The sequence below is a fragment of the Rana temporaria genome, chromosome 12 (assembly GCF_905171775.1).
Source record: "Rana temporaria chromosome 12, aRanTem1.1, whole genome shotgun sequence".
NCBI classification, from domain to species: domain Eukaryota; kingdom Metazoa; phylum Chordata; class Amphibia; order Anura; family Ranidae; genus Rana; species Rana temporaria.
The window spans coordinates 5,728,624-5,750,822 of record NC_053500.1 but is presented as its reverse complement, the minus strand read 5'-3'; the positions used below and the strand labels follow the sequence as shown (position 1 = coordinate 5,750,822).

The window sequence follows — 22,199 nt, the reverse complement described above, 5'->3', positions numbered from 1 at the left end:
ATGAGGGGTTCCCACCATCCCTGTGCTGAGTAATGGGGTCTTTATACCCGCTGTGCCCATTATGAGGGGTTCCCACCATCCCTGTGCTGAGTTCCCGGGTCTGTACACCCGCTGTGCCCATTATGAGGGGTTCCCACCATCCCTGTGCTGAGTAATGGGGTCTTTACACCCGCTGTGCCCATTATGAGGGGTTCCCACCATCCCTGTGCCGAGTTCCCGGGTCTCTACACCTGCTGTGCCCATTATGAGGGGTGCCCACCATCCCTGTGCCGAGTTCCCGGGTCTCTACACCTGCTGTGCCCATTATGAGGGGTGCCCACCATCCCTGTGCTGAGTTCCTGGGTCTGTACACCCGCTGTGCCCATTATGAGGAGTCTCCACCATCCCTGTGCTGAGTTCCCAGGTCTGTACACCCACTGTGCTCATTATGAGGGGTTCCCACCATCCCTGTGCTGAGTAATGGGGTCTTTACACCCGCTGTGCCCATTATGAGGGGTTCCCACCATCCCTGTGCTGAGTTCCCGGGTCTGTACACCCGCTGTGCCCCATTATGAGGGGTGCCCACCATCCCTGTGCTGAGTTCCCAGGTCTGTACACCCACTGTGCTCATTATGAGGGGTTCCCACCATCCCTGTGCTGAGTAATGGGGTCTTTACACCCGCTGTGCCCATTATGAGGGGTTCCCACCATCCCTGTGCTGAGTAATGGGGTCTTTACACCCGCTGTGCCCATTATGAGGGGTGCCTATCATCACTGTGCTGAGTAATGGGGTCTTTACACCCAGGAACATGGATGTTGAGGTCCATTTCCTTCAGCAGGAGCCCTTTGGCTGTCAGTTAGCGCTTCTCACCAGCAGGTGTCGCTGTGTGTCAGTTCCGCGCTCCGGGCGCCAGGTGTCGCTGTGTGTGTGTGTTGAGTGTCAGAGCGGCGCAGAGGTGACGTCACGTGTAGTGCGTCGGGTGATTGGCGCCGGTGTGAGTTCTCCTGGAGGATTCGGGCGGGAGAAATCCGGTGAGTGTGGGGGGGATGGGAGGATAGATATCCCGGGATGAGTGCGGAGAGGAAGAGGAGGGGGCGGGGTTGTTGATAGGAGAAGCATGGCTCGGGGGTGAGCGGCTGACGGCACCGGAGACCAGACCTCACCTCCTCCCCCCCCCACATGGGACATTGAGGATCATCACACACCTCCCCTCTCTGTACAGAAGACAGCTGGAGGGTCATGAAGGGACCCCAGAGAAATAGGGGGTCAGTGCTAAGATATGGGGGCCACATGGAAAAGGGGGATCAGTGATGGGAGGGAGGGGCCACAGGGGGGGGAGATGGGAGGGGCCACAGGGGAAGTGGTGATGGGAGGGAGGGGCCAAAGGGGAAGTGGTGATGGGAGGGAGGGGCCAAAGGGGAAGTGGTGATGGGAGGGAGGGGCCAAAGGGGGAGTGGTGATGAGCCACAGGGAATTGGGGATCAGTGTTAGGAGGGATGGGCCGGAGGAGTATAGGGATCGGTGGTAGGAGGGAGAGGTATATGGATCGGTTATAGGAGGGAGGGGCCAGAGTGGTATGGGGATCAGTGATAGGAGGGGGAGGGGCCGGAGAGGTATAGGGATCAGTGATGAGGGGGTAATAAAGGAGTATAGGGATCATTGATGGGAGGGAGGGGCCGGAGAGGTATGGGGATCGGTGATAGGAGGGAGGGGCCGGAGAGGTATGGGGATCGGTGATAGGAGGGAGGGGCCGGAGAGGTATGGGGATCGGTGATAGGAGGGAGGGGCCGGAGAGGTATAGGAGAGAGGGGCCAGAGAGGTATGGGGATCAGTGTTAGGAGGGAGGAGTTTAGGGATCGGTGATGGGAGGGAGGGGCCGGAGGAGTTTAGGGATCGGTGATGGGAGGGAGGGGCCGGAGGAGTTTAGGGATCGGTGATGGGAGGGAGGGGCCGGAGGAGTATAGGGATCGGTGGTGGGAGGGAGGGGTCGGAGGAGTATAGGGATCGGTGATGGGAGGGAGGGGCCTGAGGAGGTTAGGGATCGGTGATAGGAGGGAGGGGCAGGAGAGGTATAGGGATCGGTGGTAGGAGGGAGGGGCCGGAGAGGTATAGGGATCGGTGATAGGAGGGAGGGGCCAGAGTGGTATGGGGATCAGTGATAGGAGGGAGGGGTTGGAGGGAGTATAGAGAGGGTTTGGAGAGGTATAGGGATCAGTGATAGGGAGGGGCCGGAGAGGTTTTGGGATCGGTAATGGGAGGGAGGGTAATTGAAGAGTATAAGGATCATTTATGGGAGGGAGGTGCCGGAGAGGTATGGGGATCAGTGATACAAGGGAGGGGCCAGAGAGGTATATGGGGATCGGTGATAGGAGGGAGGGGCAGGAAAGGTATGGGGATTGATGATGGGAGGGAGGGGCCACAGGGGGACCGGTGATGGGAGAAAGGGGTCAGAGGAGTATAGGGATCGATGATGGAAGGGAGGGTAATGGAGAAGTATAGGGATCATTGATGGAAGGGAGGGGCCAGGTTAGTATAGTGTTTGTTGATGGGAGGGAGGGGCTGGAGAGGTATAGGGATCGGTTATAGGAGGGAGGGGCCAGAGAGGTATAGGGATCTGAGATAGGAGGGGGGGGTCGGAGAAGTATAGTGATGGGAGGGGCCTGGAAGAGTATATTCTGGCTCCTCCCCCCCCCCCCACCCCCTGGCATTGACCCCTCAATGAAGTCTTTCTTGGTGTACGGAAATACTGCCACCCCTGACAGATTTGTATTTATTGGTGTCCCCTTGGGCAGATTTCCCCTCACTTCCTGTCCTATACCAGGACGAGGTAATAATACCCCATTTAGACAGTTGCCATGGTAACAGGTGAACCCATTGGAAGATCCCCCCCTGTTTGCTCCGCAGCGCGTTGCAGTAATGCTCACGTCCCCGCAGCGTGTTGCCTTCGCACTCGGGCAGTAGGACCCCTTTCCTCGCTCAGCATGGTGTCACCCCGTGTTTCTGACTTTTGGCAGGTCCAAGATGAGTTTATTTGGCTCCACAGGTGGTTTTGGCAGTGGAGGGACCAGCATGTTTGGCAACACAGCCGCCGATAACCACAACCCTATGAAGGTAAGCTCCTCCCCCTGTGATAGTGTCAGTGTTTGGTGGGCCCCGGGATCCCTGGACCCGTCTACCAATCATTGTCTGTGTTCTCTCTCTCAGGATATAGAGGTCAGCTCTCCGCCGGACGACAGCATATCATGCCTATCCTTCAGCCCGCCGACTATGCCGGGGAACTTCCTCATCGCCGGCTCCTGGGCCAACGACGTAAGTAATAAAGTCCTGTGTGTTTTTATATGTAGCACAATCTGTGCTTGATTAGCTGCAGGGGAGGGGTCTCCATAAAGAGGACCTGTCACCTGCCTAATGCTATCGCATGGGGGAGGGGCTTGTTTTCTCTGTTTTGGTGTTAGACTTAAATAAACAAAAAATAGTAACAAAAGGAGATTTGAAGGAGAGAAAAAAAACATATAGATATAATTTTTATTTTATTTATTGTATATATAAAATCAATAATAATAAATCATTATTATTTTTTTTTAATATAAATAAAAATTCAATCTATATCTTTTTTTTTTTTTATATATATATATAAAATCAATAATAATAAAAATAAAAGATATAGATATTTTTATTTTATTTTTTATATATAAAATCAATAATAATAATTCTATATACATTTTTATATAAAATAAAAATTAAATTTTTTTTATACTGTATTTATCGGCGTATACCGCACACTTTTTTGCCCTGGAAATCAGGGCAAAATCGTGGGTGCGCGATATACGCCGATACCCGCGCCGAGTTTGAATACTGCGCCGGCATATACCGAGCGCAGTACACTCGTGTATAGTCGGGCAGTCTCGGCTCCTCCCGCGCTCACGTCCTGGACGTACAGGACGTGAGCGCGACAGTAGCCGAGCCTGCCCGAGTGTACTGCGCTCGGTATATGCCGGCGCAATATTCAAACTCGGCACTGGAAAGCGGGAAATGAGCGGGGAGGACGCCGGACCCGATGAAGAGAACAGACGGACGCCGGACCCTACGAGGCCGCCGATGGATGCCGCGCAAGACACCAAAACTGTAAGTACAAAATCCTTTTTTCCACAGGAATTTCTGGCCAACTTTAGGGGTGCGCGCTATACGCGGGAGTGCGCTATACCCGAATAAATACGGTATATAAAATCAATAATAATAATAAAAAATAGATATAATTTTTATATATAAAATAATAATAAAAAACTTTAAAGCTGCCCAATTCAAACAAACGGCATAAGCAACTGATAACCCTATTTGCGTGCCAATAGCGCCGACGGTGCCGTGACCGGCGGCCTCATGGAAAGGACTTCTCCTGATCATGTGACTGCCAATCGCGGCGGTCACTTGGCCATAAGCCCCTCCTGGCATGGCAAAGGCCTTCGCAGCCTTTTCTCAGGATCGCGACGAGCTGCGGGCAGGATTTTTTTAGGCGAGGCCCTGGATTCGGCCTAGTCCGCCGCGATCCTGGGAAAAAGGCCGCGGAATAGGCCGAAAGCCGCGGCCTCGCCTAAAGAAAACCTGCCCGCAGCTCGCCGCGATCCTGAGAAAAGGCGGCGTCCGGCCTCGCGCCCTTTTCCCAGGATCATGTGACTGCCGATCACGGCGGTCACTTGGCCATAAGCCCTTCCTGGCCTAGCAAAACCCCTTAAAGGGCCGGCAGCAAGGGGTTAAAGCCAGGGAACGGGTCGGCTTCGGGTGCCATTATGGCAAGCGCCCAGGACAGGTAAGTGTCCTTATATTAAAAGTCATCAGCTGCAGTATTTGTACCTGCTGGCTTTTAAAAAAAAAAACGCAATTGGGGGCGCCTTTAACTCCAAAGAAGGGATTAAAAGCGCCCGTTTTGCCGCGCTTCCGAAATCGCTGCCCATTCATTTCAATAGGCAGGGGCGGTTTGCGAGCACTCAATTCAGCGCTCCCAACCCGCCCCAAAAAGATGCTGATGGCAGGACTTTGCCTAACGTTCCGCAAGCGCCCCGCCCCAGTGTGAAAAGACGCATTGAAACCAATGGGAGGCGATTTTTCAGGCGTTGTTTAGAGGCCATTTCTAACGCTTAAGCCCCTGAAAAACGCCTCGGTGTGAAAGGGGTTCTTGACGGTTTTAAAACAAAAAAAAGTAAAATTTCGCCGCATTCCGAGAATGTAACTGTCACATTTGTTTGTGTTCACAACCACAACTGTCAAACCATCCAATGGCTGGTGTCATACCTAATCACATGTGCGGCGCAATTGGGGCAGTTGCAGATCAAAAAGAAACCAAGATGGCGGCTTCCTTGGCTGAAAACGATGGGAGGGTTTAGTTCCGCTTTTGGGTGGAGAGAATTCCATTCCACTTCCTGTTTAGCTGGTTATTCTTCTTCCTTCCTTTCCAATGTGGACACTGATGGCGACAAGAACCCTACGGGAGGCTCTAACCCCTCGCCACTCTTTTCAGAACAAAACTGTCATCAATAACTGTTTTTGGTTCTAACTGTCATTTCTGCGGCACAGGCTCATGTCGGTTATCGAATTGATTTTTTGGTTACTTTTACGTTTCTTGCTCCTCCTCCTTCTCACACCTGGACATGTTGTCTCCTCTCTCAGGTACGATGTTGGGAGGTGCAGGACAACGGACAGACGATTCCGAAGGCCCAACAGATGCACACAGGACCCGTGCTGGACGTCTGCTGGAGTGACGTATGTATTGCCCTTTACCACTTGACCCCCGAAAGATTTACCCAATCCCCACACCCCACCCTTCATGACCAGGCCATTTTTTTTTGCAATATGGCACTGCGCTATTTTAAACGACGCGTTTCGGCAACAGCCTTAGAGCCCATTCACACCTAGGCGTATATACGCCTGAAGCGCGACGGAGGGGCGAATTTACATTGATGTCTATGAGATGGTTCACATCTCGCGCCGAAACGCCGTACGCCTGCCACCTGAAAACAAGTCCCGTACCCTTTTTTTTTCAGGCGGCTTTCGGCGTTCGGCATAGACATCAATGTAAAATGTTTTGTGAAAAAAAAAAAAAAAAGTTTACAAATCGCGGCAAAATACGCCGCGTTATAGTGTGAATGCAGCCTTAGTCGTAGCATCAGCGACTTAAAGCGGGACTGCGATATTGCGTCGAACGCTGGCCGACACTTTTGGCACTTTTTTGGGGACCAGTCACACTACTACAGTGATCAGTGCTATAATAAAAAAAATGCACTGTCACTGTACTGATGACACTGGCTGGGAAGGGGTTAACATCTAGGGGGACGATCAAAGGGTTAATTGTGTGCCTAGCCAGTGTTTTTGTGTATTGCATGTGCTGCTTTTTCTAAGGGGAGAGATGGATTCTAGTCTCTGCTTTGCAGGAACACAGGATGCATCCCTTCTCCCTCATCAGAACGGGGATCTGCCTGCTTTACATAAGCAGTTCTGTGTGTATTACCAACGATCGGCGGGGACCGGAGGACATCGAGTGCCCAACACCCGCAGATCGGCTGGTTTTAGTGGAGGGGGGGGGTGCTTATACTAGGGGAAGGCATGGATCCATGTCACTGCTTTGCTCAAACCCGCCCCCCTCCGAGGCTGCATGCGTGTCAGTGGTGAGGCTGCATGCGTGTCAGTGGTGAGGCTGCATGCGTGTCAGTGGTGAGGCTGCATGCGTGTCAGTGGTGAGGCTGCATGCGTGTCAGTGGTGAGGCTGCCTTGTGTGTCAATGGTGAGGCTGCATTCATGGTAATGGTGAGGCTGCATTCATGGTAATGGTGAGGCTGCATTCATGGTAATGGTGAGGCTGCATTAATGGGCACTGATCCTTATTTGACAGAGAGGGAAGACTTCATTAGCTCTGTGCTCTCAATGGGCTCTGGCATAGGATCTCACTACTTGCCGACCAGCACACGAAGATATACGTCACCACAATGGCACGGGCAGGCAAATGGGCGTGACTGTACATCTCTATAATATATTATAATTATTTTTTTTTAATTTGTCTTGTGTTCGGGGGTTCTAAGTAATTTTCTAGCATTTTTACATGTCGGGGAGAAGAGTCAGAATTGGCCCCGGGTGACAAGTAGGTAAAGACGGCCGTAGAGGGGAGCCGGCCATAGAGAGGAGACGGCCATAGAGACCATAGAGAGGAGACGGGTCTAGTTGGGAAATCTCGGCCTTCATTCTCTTCCGTTTCTTTTTCCCTGCAGGACGGCAGCAAAGTGTTCACGGCGTCTTGTGACAAAACTGCCAAAATGTGGGACCTGAACAGCAACCAGTCCATACAGATTGCACAGGTGAGCCGCTTCTTCATGGTTTGCTTTGGTGCGCCTCCTGTGAGCGCGCGCCTGTGTGCGCCTCCTTCTGTGAGCGCGCGCCTGTGGCCTTTTATCTCGCACAGAAAGGGGTCTGTACAGAAGTGACCATGTAGCCAAAATGTGAGCAGATTTATTATAGATCTGATTTCTTTTTATCTTCCAGCATGAAGCACCAATAAAAACCGTACACTGGATCAAAGCGCCAAACTATAGTTGTATAATGACTAGTAGCTGGGACAAAACTCTAAAGGTAAGTGCCATCCCACAGTGACTCTCCATGGGGACTCTGCTCTGAGCACCCTGAGAGTTGTGGGGGGGGGGGGTGTAATTTTCAGTTCCCTTTGCATGCAGTTGTGCTCCGCCCCAAAATGTTTTGTCACCTGTGATTACGGCTGATCTTTTGTGTGTTTTTCTTTTTTCTTTTATAGTTTTGGGACACGCGCTCGCCAAATCCTTTAATGACGCTTCAGCTTCCGGAACGCGGTTACTGCGCGGATGTGGTAAGTCATGTGTTTGATAACTATGAGGTTAAACCTGAAGCTGTCATGTCCACAAAAGTGTGTCTATTAGTGGTGACGTAAAACCACGCGCCAGTTCTCATCTCGCCGCCACACCTTACCCCCATTCCCCTCTCGCCACACCTGACCCCCCATTCCCCTCTCGCCACACCTGACCCCCCATTCCCCTCTCGCCACACCTGACCCCCCATTCCCCTCTCGCCACACCTGACCTCCATTCCCCTCTCGCCACACCTGACCCCCCATTCCCCTCTCGCCACACCTGACCCTCCATTCCCCTCTCGCCACACCTGACCTCCATTCCCCTCTGGCCACACCTGACCCCCCCATTCCCCTCTGGCCACACCTGACCCCCCCATTCCCCTCTGGCCACACCTGACCCCCCCATTCCCCTCTGGCCACACCTGACCCCCCCATTCCCCTCTGGCCACACCTGACCCCCCCATTCCCCTCTGGCCACACCTGACCCCCCCATTCCCCTCTGGCCACACCTGACCCTCCATTCCCCTCTCGCCACACCTGACCCCCCCATTCCCCTCTGGCCACACCTGACCCTCCATTCCCCTCTGGCCACACCTGACCCCCCCATTCCCCTCTGGCCACACCTGACCCCCCCATTCCCCTCTGGCCACACCTGACCCCCCCATTCCCCTCTGGCCACACCTGACCCCCCCATTCCCCTCTGGCCACACCTGACCCCCCCATTCCCCTCTGGCCACACCTGACCCCCCCATTCCCCTCTGGCCACACCTGACCCCCCCATTCCCCTCTGGCCACACCCGACCCCCCCATTCCCCTCTGGCCACACCTGACCCTCCATTCCCCTCTGGCCACACCTGACCCTCCATTCCCCTCTGGCCACACCTGACCCTCCATTCCCCTCTGGCCACACCTGACCCTCCATTCCCCTCTGCCCACACCTCCCCCTCCATTCCCCTCTGGCCACACCTGACCCTCCATTCCCCTCTGGCCACACCTGACCCTCCATTCCCCTCTGGCCACACCTGACCCTCCATTCCCCTCTGGCCACACCTGACCCTCCATTCCCCTCTGGCCACACCTGACCCTCCATTCTCCTCTCACTCTCACTACCACACCTGACCTCTTATTCTCCTCTCACTCTCACTACCACACCTGACCTCTTATTCTCCTCTCACTCTCACCACCACACCTGACCTCTTATTCTCCTCTCACTCTCACCACCACACCTGACCTCTTATTCTCCTCTCACTCTCAACACCACACCTGACCTCTTATTCTCCTCTCACTCTCACTACCACACCTGACCTCTTATTCTCCTCTCACTCTCACCACCACACCTGACCTCTTATTCTCCTCTCACTCTCACCACCACACCTGACCTCTTATTCTCCTCTCACTCTCACCACCACACCTGACCTCTTATTCTCCTCTCACCACCACACCTGACCTCTTATTCTCCTCTCACCACCACACCTGACCTCTTATTCTCCTCTCACCACCACACCTGACCTCTTATTCTCCTCTCACCACCACACCTGACCTCTTATTCTCCTCTCACCACCACACCTGACCTCTTATTCTCCTCTCACCACCACACCTGACCTCTTATTCTCCTCTCACCACCACACCTGACCTCTTATTCTCCTCTCACCACCACACCTGACCTCTTATTCTCCTCTCACCACCACACCTGACCTCTTATTCTCCTCTCACCACCACACCTGACCTCTTATTCTCCTCTCACTCTCACTACCACACCTGACCTCTTATTCTCCTCTCACTCTCACCACCACACCTGACCTCTTATTCTCCTCTCACTCTCACCACCACACCTGACCTCTTATTCTCCTCTCACTCTCACCACCACACCTGACCTCTTATTCTCCTCTCACTCTCACCACCACACCTGACCTCTTATTCTCCTCTCACTCTCACCACCACACCTGACCTCTTATTCTCCTCTCACCACCACACCTGACCTCTTATTCTCCTCTCACCACCACACCTGACCTCTTATTCTCCTCTCACCACCACACCTGACCTCTTATTCTCCTCTCACCACCACACCTGACCTCTTATTCTCCTCTCACCACCACACCTGACCTCTTATTCTCCTCTCACCACCACACCTGACCTCTTATTCTCCTCTCACCACCACACCTGACCTCTTATTCTCCTCTCACCACCACACCTGACCTCTTATTCTCCTCTCACCACCACACCTGACCTCTTATTCTCCTCTCACCACCACACCTGACCTCCCATTCTCCTCTCACTCTCACCACCACACCTGACCTCCCATTCTCCTCTCACCACCACACCTGACCTCCCATTCTCCTCTCACTCTCACCACCACACCTGACCTCCCATTCTCCTCTCACTCTCGCCACCACACCTGACCCTCCATTCTCCTCTCACCACCACACCTGACAACATTTAAAATTCTCTGCTTTCCCCACCACTATCCCAGCACCCTCTGCTCTCACCCCAGCCTTGCCCATTCTAGAACAGGCGCAGTTTCGCCATTACTGATAAAAGAATATCTTTTTTTTTCCTCCTCCTCCGCTCAGGTGTATCCCATGGCCGCAGTAGCGACAGCCGAGAGAGGATTAATAGTATACCAATTGGAGAACCAGCCCTCCGAATTTCGAAGGATTGAATCCCCGTTAAAGCATCAGGTAATGTCACGGTCATTGTATGGATTGGACTGTTCTGTGAACTGCTACCTACCAATACTTCTTAGTGTTATAATGTGTTGTGTGTGTGTTGTGCTTTATAAGCCAGGAGCTTCACTTAGAATAACTTTCAATGATATTTCAGTATTGAGCTTTACATCTATTATATTTTACATCTGTAGCATTTAATAAAATAGTAGCTGGTGATCCTGCCATGTTGGTCTCTGTCTAGGCACTTCTTATAAGGTGACCACTCCCACTTGTCTGCCGTTCATGCTTCTGCGTTGTCCCGATACCGATACTAGTATCGGGACCGATTCCGAGTATTTATAGAAAATGCCCCCGATGCCTCATCCGATACTTCCCCCACGCCGCTTGGTTAATACGGGCGGGGAACATTACAGCTTTCATTTGAATAGCTGTAGTGTTTCCCGCCGCGCCGCGTATAGACACTCCCCCTTGCTCGGGTGAACTGTCCAATCCCGAGCAAGGGGGAGTGTCTATACGCAGCGCGGCGGGAAACACTACAGCTATTCAAATGAAAGCTGTAATGTTCCCCGCCCGTATTAACCAAGCGGTGGCGCGGCAGCATGTAGGTAAGGGGGACATGGCTGCATATATGGGGGGGACATGGCTGCATATATGGGGGGGGACATGGCTGCATATATGGGGGGGGACATGGCTGCATATATGGGGGGGACATGGCTGCATATATGGGGGGGGACATGGCTGCATATATGGGGGGGACATGGCTGCATATATGGGGGGGGACATGGCTGCATATATGGGGGGGGACATGGCTGCATATGGGGAGGACATGGCTGCATCTGTGGGGGGACATGGCTGCATCTGTGGGGGGACATGGCTGCATCTGTGGGGGGACATGGCTGCATCTGTGGGGGGACATGGCTGCATCTGTGGGGGGACATGGCTGCATCTGTGGGGGGACATGGCTGCATTTGTAGGGGGACATGGCTGCATTTGGGGACACATTTAAAGAAAAAAGTATCGGTACTTGTACTCGGTCCTAAAAAAGTGGTATCGGGACAACCCTAGTTGTCACCCTGTCACATGCGCCCCCTGGTGGAGACTACAAGCGGCACATTGTACAGACATGGCCCACCGTTGTCACTTTCGAGAAGCCGGTCCTCGGCAATGATGTGCTGCTGACCCTGCAGGGGGGAGGGCATGCAGACAAGAAGTGGATGGAAGGGGGGGCTGTAGGGGTTTGTGCTCAAAGCTCTAATATGCGTTTTTATTAACATTCCAGCACCGATGTGTCGCCATATTTAAGGATAAACAGAACAAGCCAACCGGTTTTGCTCTGGGAAGCATCGAAGGTCGAGTCGCCATCCATTATATCAACCCCCCCAATCCGTGAGTTCTCTCCGCTCTTCTAATATCTTCTGCATTGTGGATAATTCTGTGCGCCTTCATGTCTGCCTGACTCCTCCCAGATCTTCCTTCACCCTTCCTTGTTACTGGCTGTAATATCCAGGATCCTTCATGCCTGACTCCTCCCAGATCTTCCTTCACCCTTCCTTGTTACTGGCTGTAATATCCAGGATCCTTCATGTCTGACTCCTCCCAGATCTTCCTTCACCCTTCCTTGTTACTGGCTGTAATATCCAGGATCCTTCATGTCTGACTCCTCCCAGATCTTCCTTCACCCCTCCTTGTTACTGGCTGTAATATCCCGGATCCTTCATGCCTGACTCCTCCCAGATCTTCCTTCACCCTTCCTTGTTACTGGCTGTAATATCCAGGATCCTTCATGTCTGACTCCTCCCAGATCTTCCTTCACCCTTCCTTGTTACTGGCTGTAATATCCAGGATCCTTCATGTCTGACTCCTCCCAGATCTTCCTTCACCCCTCCTTGTTACTGGCTGTAATATCCAGGATCCTTCATGTCTGACTCCTCCCAGATCTTCCTTCACCCTTCCTTGTTACTGGCTGTAATATCCAGGATCCTTCATGCCTGACTCCTCCCAGATCTTCCTTCACCCTTCCTTGTTACTGGCTGTAATATCCAGGATCCTTCATGTCTGACTCCTCCCAGATCTTCCTTCACCCTTCCTTGTTACTGGCTGTAATATCCAGGATCCTTCATGTCTGACTCCTCCCAGATCTTCCTTCACCCCTCCTTGTTACTGGCTGTAATATCCAGGATCCTTCATGTCTGACTCCTCCCAGAACTTCCTTCACCCTTCCTTGTTACTGGCTGTAATATCCAGGATCCTTCATGTCTGACTCCTCCCAGATCTTCCTTCACCCTTCCTTGTTACTGGCTGTAATATCCAGGAACCTTCATGTCTGACTCCTCCCAGAACTTCCTTCACCCTTCCTTGTTACTGGCTGTAATATCCAGGATCCTTCATGTCTGACTCCTCCCAGATCTTCCTTCACCCTTCCTTGTTACTGGCTGTAATATCCAGGATCCTTCATGTCTGACTCCTCCCAGATCTTCCTTCACCCCTCCTTGTTACTGGCTGTAATATACAGGAGCCTTCATGTCTGACTCCTCCCAGATCTTCCTTCACCCCTCCTTGTTACTGGCTGTAATATCCAGGATCCTTCATGTCTGACTCCTCCCAGATCTTCCTTCACCCTTCCTTGTTACTGGCTGTAATATCCAGGATTCTTCATGTCTGACTCCTCCCAGATCTTCCTTCACCCTTCCTTGTTACTGGCTGTAATATCCAGGATCCTTCATGCCTGACTCCTCCCAGATCTTTCTTCACCCTTCCTTGTTACTGGCTGTAATATCCAGGATCCTTCATGCCTGACTCCTCCCAGATCTTCCTTCACCCTTCCTTGTTACTGGCTGTAATATCCAGGATCCTTCATGCCTGACTCCTCCCAGATCTTCCTTCACCCTTCCTTGTTACTGGCTGTAATATCCAGGATCCTTCATGTCTGACTCCTCCCAGATCTTCCTTCACCCTTCCTTGTTACTGGCTGTAATATCTAGGATCCTTCATGCCTGACTCCTCCCAGATCTTTCTTCACCCTTCCTTGTTACTGGCTGTAATATCCAGGATCCTTCATGCCTGACTCCTCCCAGATCTTCCTTCACCCTTCCTTGTTACTGGCTGTAATATCCAGGATCCTTCATGCCTGACTCCTCCCAGATCTTCCTTCACCCTTCCTTGTTACTGGCTGTAATATCCAGGATCCTTCATGTCTGACTCCTCCCAGATCTTCCTTCACCCTTCCTTGTTACTGGCTGTAATATCCAGGATCCTTCATGCCTGACTCCTCCCAGATCTTCCTTCACCCTTCCTTGTTACTGGCTGTAATATCCAGGATCCTTCATGTCTGACTCCTCCCAGATCTTCCTTCACCCTTCCTTGTTACTGGCTGTAATATCCAGGATCCTTCATGTCTGACTCCTCCCAGATCTTCTTTCACCCTTCCTTGTTACTGGCTGTAATATCCAGGATCCTTCATGCCTGACTCCTCCCAGATCTTTCTTCACCCTTCCTTGTTACTGGCTGTAATATCTAGGATCCTTCATGCCTGACTCCTCCCAGATCTTCCTTCACCCTTCCTTGTTACTGGCTGTAATATCCAGGATCCTTCATGTCTGACTCCTCCCAGATCTTCCTTCACCCTTCCTTGTTACTGGCTGTAATATCCAGGATCCTTCATGCCTGACTCCTCCCAGATCTTCCTTCACCCCTCCTTGTTACTGGCTGTAATATCCAGGATCCTTCATGTCTGACTCCTCCCAGAACTTCCTTCACCCTTCCTTGTTACTGGCTGTAATATCCAGGATCCTTCATGTCTGACTCCTCCCAGATCTTCCTTCACCCTTCCTTGTTACTGGCTGTAATATACAGGAGCCTTCATGTCTGACTCCTCCCAGATCTTCCTTCACCCTTCCTTGTTACTGGCTGTAATATCCAGGATCCTTCATGTCTGACTCCTCCCAGATCTTCCTTCACCCTTCCTTGTTACTGGCTGTAATATCCAGGATCCTTCATGCCTGACTCCTCCCAGATCTTCCTTCACCCTTCCTTGTTACTGGCTGTAATATCCAGGATCCTTCATGCCTGACTCCTCCCAGATCTTTCTTCACCCTTCCTTGTTACTGGCTGTAATATCTAGGATCCTTCATGCCTGACTCCTCCCAGATCTTCCTTCACCCTTCCTTGTTACTGGCTGTAATATCCAGGATCCTTCATGTCTGACTCCTCCCAGATCTTCCTTCACCCTTCCTTGTTACTGGCTGTAATATCCAGGATCCTTCATGTCTGACTCCTCCCAGATCTTCCTTCACCCTTCCTTGTTACTGGCTGTAATATCCAGGATCCTTCATGCCTGACTCCTCCCAGATCTTCCTTCACCCTTCCTTGTTACTGGCTGTAATATCCAGGATTTCTTAACCACTTAAGACCCGGACCAAAATGCTGCTAAAGGACCCGGCCAGGTTTTGCGATACGGCACTGCGTCGCTTTAACAGACAATTGCGCGGTCGTGCGACGTGGCTCCCAAACAAAATTGGCGTCCTTTTTTTCCCACAAACAGAGCTTTCTTTTGGTGGTATTTGATCACCTCTGCGGTTTTTATTTTTTTTGCGCTATAAACAAAAATAGAGCGACAATTTTGAAAAAAATGCAATATTTTTAACTTTTTGCTATAATAGATATCCCCCAAAAATATATTAAAAAAAAATTCTTCCTCAGATTAGGCCGATACGTATTCTTCTACATATTTTTGAAGAAAAAAAAAATTGCAATAAGCGTTTTATCGTTTGGTTTGCGCAAATTTATAGCGTTTTACTAAAAAGGGGGTAATTTTAATGCATTTTTATTTTTTTTATTTACTACTAATGGCGGCGATCAGCTTTTTTTTTTTAATTTATTTTTTTTGGTGACTTTGGACAATTTTTACACATTTTTGGGACCATTGTCATTTTCACAGCAAAAAATGCTATAAAAATGCATTGTTTATTGTGAAAATGACAGTTGCAGTTTGGGAGTTAACCATAAGGGGGCGCTGATGGGGTTATGTGTGACCTCATATGTGTTTACAACTGTAGGGGGGTGTGGCTGTAGGTGTGATGTCATCGATCAAGTCTCCCTATAAAAGGGAACACACGATCGATGCAGCCGCCACAGTGAAGAACGGGGAAGGTGTGTTTACACACACCTCTCCCCGTTCTTCAGCTCCGGGGAGCGATCGCGGGACTCCAGCGGCGATCGGGTCACGCGGTCCCGGTGCTTCGGACCGGGTCGTGGGCGTGCGACCGTGATCCGCGGCTGGGTACTAGTACAGGACGTACCTGTACGTGCTTGTGCCCAGCCGTGCCATTCTGCCGACGTAAATGTGCAGGAGGCGGTCCTTAAGTGGTTAAAGAAATCCCAATAAATGGATATTGATTGGTTTTTACGCACACGTTGTAGTGTCTGCAATCTACGAGATTTTTTATTTTTGTTTATTTAATACTAGTAATGTTGGCGATCAGCGACTTCTAGCCAGACTGCGATATTGCGGCGGACATTCTTATACTTTTTGGGAACCAGATACAGTGATCGGTGCTAAAAATGTGCACTTCCACTGTACTAATGACACTGGCTGGGAATGGGGTTAACATCGAGGGTGATCGAAGGGTTAATTGTGCCTAGCCAGCGATTATGTGCTGCTTTTACGAAGGGGAGAGATGGATTCTAGTCTCTGCTTTGCAGGAACACAGAATTCATCCCTCTCCCCCCACCCTATCAGAACGGGGCTCTGCCTTGTTTACATAAGCAGTTCTGTGTGTGTTTCCGATGGGCGAGGGACATCGAGTGCCCGACACCCGCATATCGGCTTTTAGTGTACTGTGGGGGGGGGGGGGGGGGGGGGTGCGTGCTTATACTAGGGGAAGGCATGGAACCGCGGGAACACAGAACAAAGATCTGCCCTGCCTTGTTTACATAAGCAGTTCTGTGTGTATTGCCGATGATCGGCGGGTTGCCGGAGGACATTGAGTGCCCGACGCCCGCAGATCGTCTTTTAGTGTCCTGTGGGGGGAGGTGCTTAACTAGGGGAAGGCATTAATCCACAGAAGCCATCCCTCCCCCCCCCCCCCTGTCAGAACGGGGATCTGCCTTGTTTACATAAGCAGTTCTGTGTGTATTTCCGATGGGCCCAACACCCGCATATCAGCTTTTAGTGTACTGTGGGGGGTGCGCGCTTATACTAGGGGAAGGCATGGAACACAGAACAGAGATCTGCCCTGCCTTGTTTACATAAGCAGTTCTGTGTGTATTACCGATGGAGGAAGGACATTGAGTGCCCGACACCCGCAGATTACATAAAATGCCAATGTGGGGGGTGCTTATACTAGAAGAAGGCATGGAACCACGGGAACACAGAAGCCATCCTACCCCCCCCTATCAGAACGGGGATCTGCCTTGTTTACATAAGCAGTTCTGTGTGTATTACCAATGATCGGCGGGTTGCCCGAGGACATTGAGTGCCCACCACTCGTAAATCGGTTTCTGCTGTGAATATTCACTGCAGAAGCGGCGTACGGACGCCCCCTGCAGGCGGAAGTGCAGAATCGCGCGCGCGCGCGCGTGTGTGTGTATATATATATATATATATATATATATATATATATGTATATATATATATATATATTGTAAAATTGCTATGGGACGGTCTTAAAGTGGTGAATCCTAAAGGTTTTTTGGCATCTCATTATTTTGCTACAAGGTGACAGATACTCGCCCTCCATTCACGATGTTATATCCTTTTTGTTTTTATTTTTTCCTAATAGATTGTAAGCTCCGGTGAACAGACACTTTTTTTTATTTTATTTTTTGTAATGCATGTTTTTCTCTGCGTTGTTAATGTGTGGGGTTACTGTATAGCAGGGATATGCAATCAGCTGTTGCAGAACTACAAGTCCCATGAGGCATAGCAAGACTCTGGTAGCCACAAGCATAGGGCCCAGGGGCATGATGGGACTTGTAGTTCTGCAACAGCTGGAGGTCTGCTAATTGCATATCCCTGCTGTATATCATTTTCTTTATGTTGGAGTGTTGCCTAGATATAAAAAAAAAGATAACGCAGAGTTTGTATTTCAGAGCCAAAGACAACTTTACATTTAAATGTCACCGGTCCAACGGGACGAACACGGCCGCCCCCCAGGACATTTATGCCGTACGTATGCAAAGCTTCTACAGATCCAGCGTTCAATCTGTTGTCCTCCTTTTACCCCTCCCCCTCCCCCATCGTCCTGGTGGTGTGAATAGAACTTACAGATTTGTTTTTTAATAAAATGTCTCCCCCCCCCCCACACACAGGTAAACGCCATCGCCTTCCATCCGGTACACGGAACGCTGGCCACCGTCGGCTCCGATGGCCGGTTCAGTTTCTGGGACAAAGACGCCCGGACCAAGCTGAAGACGTCGGAGCAGCTGGACCAGCCCATCTCCGCGTGCTGCTTCAACCAGAACGGGAACATCTTTGCCTACGCGGCGAGCTATGATTGGTCCAAGGTGAGGACAGCGATTTATTTTTATTTTATTTTTTTTATTTATTATTATTATTATTATTATTATTATTATTTATTTTTCTTAACCACTTAAGACCCGGACCAAAATGCAGGTAACTGCAGCACTGCGTCGCTTTAACTGACAATTGCACGGCCGTGCGACGTGGCTCCCAAACAAAATCGGCGTCCTTTTTCCCCCACAAATAGAGCTTTCTTTTGGTGGTATTTGATCACCTCTGCGTTTTTTTTATTTTTTGCTTTAAACAAAAAAAGAGCGTCAATATTGAAAAAAAATGCAATGTTTTTTACTTTTTGCTATAATAAATATCCCCCAAAAAATATATAAAAATATTATATTTTTTCCCTCAGTTTAGGCCGATACGTATTCTTCTACCTATTTTTGGTATAAAAAAAATCGCAATAAGCGTTTATCGGTTGGTTTGCGCAAAATTTATAGCGTTTACAAAATAGAGGATAGTTTTATTGCATTTTTATTCATTATTTTTTTTTTTTTTTTTTTTACTACTAATGGCGGCGATCAGCGTGTTTTTTTTTTTTTTTTTTCTTTTCATGACTGCGACATTATGGCGGACACATCGGACAATTTTGACACATTTTTGAGACCATTGTCATTTTCACAGCAAAAAGTGCTATAAAAATGCACTGATTACTGTGAAAATGACAATTGCAGTTTAGGAGTTAACCACTAGGGGGCGCTGAAGGGGTTAAGTGTGACCTCATCTGTGTTTCTAACTGTAGCGGGGCTGGACGTGTGACGTCATTGATCGTCTTTCCCTATATCAGGGAACACACGATCAATGACAGCGCCACGGGGAAGCTGTGTTTACACACAGCTCTCCCCGTTCTTCAGCTCCGGGGACCGATCGCGGGACTCCGGCGGCGATCGGGTTCGGCGGGTCACGGAGCTTCGGACCCACGGCTGGGCACTTAAAGAGGACGTACCTGTCAAACCCGAAAACCCCCCTCCCCCTTTACCATGTGATCAGCTGTCAGCCTATGACCGCTGATCATGTGATGTAAACAGAGCCAGTAATCTGCAATTTTTTCTCCTCACGATAGCATGAGGTGAAAAAAAAAATAGGCAATCACCGGCGGCTGTCAGAGGGAAATCGGTCCCGATCAGGGAGAGCTGCCGCCTGCTCAATAGTGCCGCCCATCATGTCATCTACCAGTGGCCGTCGGTGCCGCCTTGCCTGTCCCTCGTCGGTGCCGCCTTGCCTGTCCCTCGTCGGTGCCGCCTTGCCTGTCCCTCGTCGGTGCCGCCTTGCCTGTCCCTCGTCGGTGCCGCCTTGCCTGTCCCTCGTCGGTGCCGCCTTGCCTGTCCCTCGTCGGTGCCGCCTTGCCTGTCCCCTCGTCGGTTGCCGCCTTGCCTGTCCCCTCGTCGGTTGCCGCCTTGCCTGTCCCCTCGTCGGTTGCCGCCTTGCCTGTCCCCTCGTCGGTTGCCGCCTTGCCTGTCCCCTCGTCGGTTGCCGCCTTGCCTGTCCCCTCGTCGGTTGCCGCCTTGCCTGTCCCCTCGTCGGTTGCCGCCTTGCCTGTCCCCTCGTCGGTTGCCGCCTTGCCTGTCCCCTCGTCGGTTGCCGCCTTGCCTGTCCCCTCGTCGGTTGCCGCCTTGCCTGTCCCCTCGTCGGTTGCCGCCTTGCCTGTCCCCTCGTCGGTTGCCGCCTTGCCTGTCCCCTCGTCGGTTGCCGCCTTGCCTGTCCCCTCGTCGGTTGCCGCCTTGCCTGTCCCCTCGTCGGTTGCCGCCTTGCCTGTCCCCTCGTCGGTTGCCGCCTTGCCTGTCCCCTCGTCGGTTGCCGCCTTGCCTGTCCCCTCGTCGGTTGCCGCCTTGCCTGTCCCCTCGTCGGTTGCCGCCTTGCCTGTCCCCTCGTCGGTTGCCGCCTTGCCTGTCCCCTCGTCGGTTGCCGCCTTGCCTGTCCCCTCGTCGGTTGCCGCCTTGCCTGTCCCCTCGTCGGTGCCCACCAGTGAAGGAAAAAAATTGCCTGTTTACAAAATTTTATAACAAACTATGAAACCTGATACTTTTATTTATTTATTTTTTTTCAAAATTTTCCATGTTTTTTTGTTTAGCAAAAAATAAACCCCCCAGAGGTGATCACCACACGCCACCAAAAGAAAAGCTCCATCTGTGGGAAATAAATGATAAACATGTCCTATGTGTACAGTGTAGCATGACCGCGCAATTGTCATTCAAAGTGTGAGCGCGCTGAAAGCTGAGAATTGGCCTGGGCAGGAAGGGGGAAGCCCCGCCCCCCACAGGGTAGATGACGCGACACAACACTTAGGAAATGATTTCTAACCTCTGAACCGTTTCCTCTCCTCCTCCTTCCAGGGTCACGAGTTCTACAACCCACAGAAGAAGAATTACATCTTCCTGCGGAACGCCGCGGAGGAGCTGAAGCCGCGGAGTAAGAAATAAATAACAAAAATCCACCATCGCGTTATTTAAAGACCCCGGTTCTGAACGCTATCCTTCGGAGAGATTAAAAACTAAAAGGGGCGGGGGGGGAGGGGTTCTAAGGCTGCCGTATTGCCTTCACACCGCCATATTGCTTTCTTGGGGGGGGGGGTGATTTGCGTCACAAAGGTGCTTGGCGCTCTGCTCGTTTTTCGGAACTCCAAAGCCAGCAGAGCGCTAATAAAATGAAATCCCAGGATGCCGCTGCTTGCATTTTATGAATGGGCCGCAACGTGAAAGCCGCAGAACCCAATGGAGAGCGGATAGCGATATCTTTTCTCTCCTGACCCCGAAATTGTTTACTTATACCGCGTTCCTGTAAAAATCGGCTTTCTTCAAACTGTTCTAAAGTGGTTGTAACCCCTTCCATATACCCCCCCCCCCCCCCATTGCAGCGACTGCGTCCTCAGAGAGGAAACCAATCCTCCTACATACGTTGTACCTGTTTTATCTGCTGTACAGAGTTTATACAGCAATCCTTGGCTCCCGAGGGGGGGCATATGATGTCGCAGAGGGCTGAGTGTAAGCTGAGACCTGAGTGGAGGGAAACGCAGTCTCCTTGGGGAAACGTGCACAGTTTAGCTTGTCGGTCACCTGCTGGGTGCTGGAGGAGGGGGGGGGTTGGGATTCCCTGGTGTCAGGGATAAAGGAAGGGCAGAAATGAGGTGCTTTGGATTGAAGCAAGTACACAAGATATGGGGATGTGCTTTGTTCAGTTTTAATTTTACAACCACTTTAAGGACCGTTCTTGTAGTTTGCCTTGTTAATAGACCCCCCCCCCCCCCCCTTCTGCCTACATGGATGCTGCAGGAAGGCACCGGCGCTGGTGTCGGGACTATGCCCCCCCCCCCGGCTACGTTCACAAACCGCAGCCCGGCGGTGGAAAGGACTCTTAATCTTTCCTAAGGGTGGTGCCCAGAGTTAGTACTGAATGTTCAATTATTGTTTATATATTTGTTATATTTTTCTTTTTTTATATTTGATGTTCTGTTCTGATGTTCTGCGAATTTTTATTAATAATGTATCCTTTCCGAGAGCCTCAAACACTCGCAGGTTCAATCTCCTTACACTGGAAGGCCCTGCGTGTCGGCGGCCTAGGGGGGAGGAGTCTGGCTTTGACCAATTCTGAACCGCTGTAGGCCGCCGTTTGGGGTGGGGGAGGGTAATTTTAAGTTCTCGAGGGTCATAGATGTGGTGAGGACCCTCCCACAGTCCGTGTAGAGGACGCCCAATCGTGAAAGAGGTCCATCACGTCGGCCTCCGCGGGTTCAAAGACACACAAATCTGTTCTGCCGTTTTCTGAGAGAGACGCAATCAAATGATTTTTTTCCTATAATAAAGACACTTGTTTAGTATTTGCCTTCGTTTTATTTTCTTGCACCTTTTTCCTCCCATTACAGTAAGTATGTCGCTCTATGAGGCAGCCAATCACGGTACAGGAGCTTGTTTTGTACTTGGTGGGAGATAGACAAGTTTAACCCGAGTCTCTAGTGCCAAATATGTGAGGGGCTCTGATGGGGGACACAAATAGGTGGGGGTCTCTGATGGAGACACAAATATGTGGGGGGGCTCTGATGGAGACACAAATATGTGGGGGGTCTCTGATGGAGACACAAATATGTGGGGGGTCTCTGATGGAGACACAAATATGTGGGGGGGCTCTGATGGAGACACAAATATGTGGGGGGCTCTGATGGGAACCCAAATATGTGGGGGG

The 22,199-nt window shown here is 51.0% G+C and overlaps 1 protein-coding gene across 2 annotated transcripts; it reads left to right on the top strand.

Moving 5' to 3' along the window:
- Positions 1 to 905: 905 nt before the first annotated feature.
- Positions 906 to 21,837, top strand: RAE1 (ribonucleic acid export 1). Of its 2 annotated transcripts, none has more exons than XM_040331669.1 (12): positions 906 to 1,011; positions 2,995 to 3,091; positions 3,185 to 3,289; positions 5,642 to 5,734; positions 7,234 to 7,320; positions 7,505 to 7,591; positions 7,770 to 7,841; positions 10,412 to 10,519; positions 11,787 to 11,893; positions 17,597 to 17,672; positions 17,816 to 18,010; positions 20,357 to 21,837. In XM_040331669.1, exons 2-12 carry the CDS (start codon positions 3,002 to 3,004, stop codon positions 20,441 to 20,443), a joined length of 1,107 nt encoding a protein of 368 aa, XP_040187603.1. In that variant the 5' UTR covers positions 906 to 1,011; positions 2,995 to 3,001; the 3' UTR covers positions 20,444 to 21,837. The 2 variants fall into 2 exon arrangements, with proteins under 2 accessions (XP_040187603.1, XP_040187602.1); XM_040331668.1 differs by lacking the exon at positions 906 to 1,011 and adding an exon at positions 1,107 to 1,245.
- Positions 21,838 to 22,199: the final 362 nt, after the last annotated feature.

What these genes read in the sequence shown, in the direction of transcription:
- RAE1 (XM_040331668.1), top strand. Translation starts at nt 1,220, where the DNA reads ATGAAGGGACCCCAGAGAAATAGGGG. An exon ending in CCGGCTCCTGGGCCAACGAC is followed by an intron (nt 3,290 to 5,641) that starts GTAAGTAATAAA and finishes CTCCTCTCTCAG; the next exon opens with GTACGATGTTGGGAGGTGCA. An exon ending in TGGACGTCTGCTGGAGTGAC is followed by an intron (nt 5,735 to 7,233) that starts GTATGTATTGCC and finishes TTTTCCCTGCAG; the next exon opens with GACGGCAGCAAAGTGTTCAC.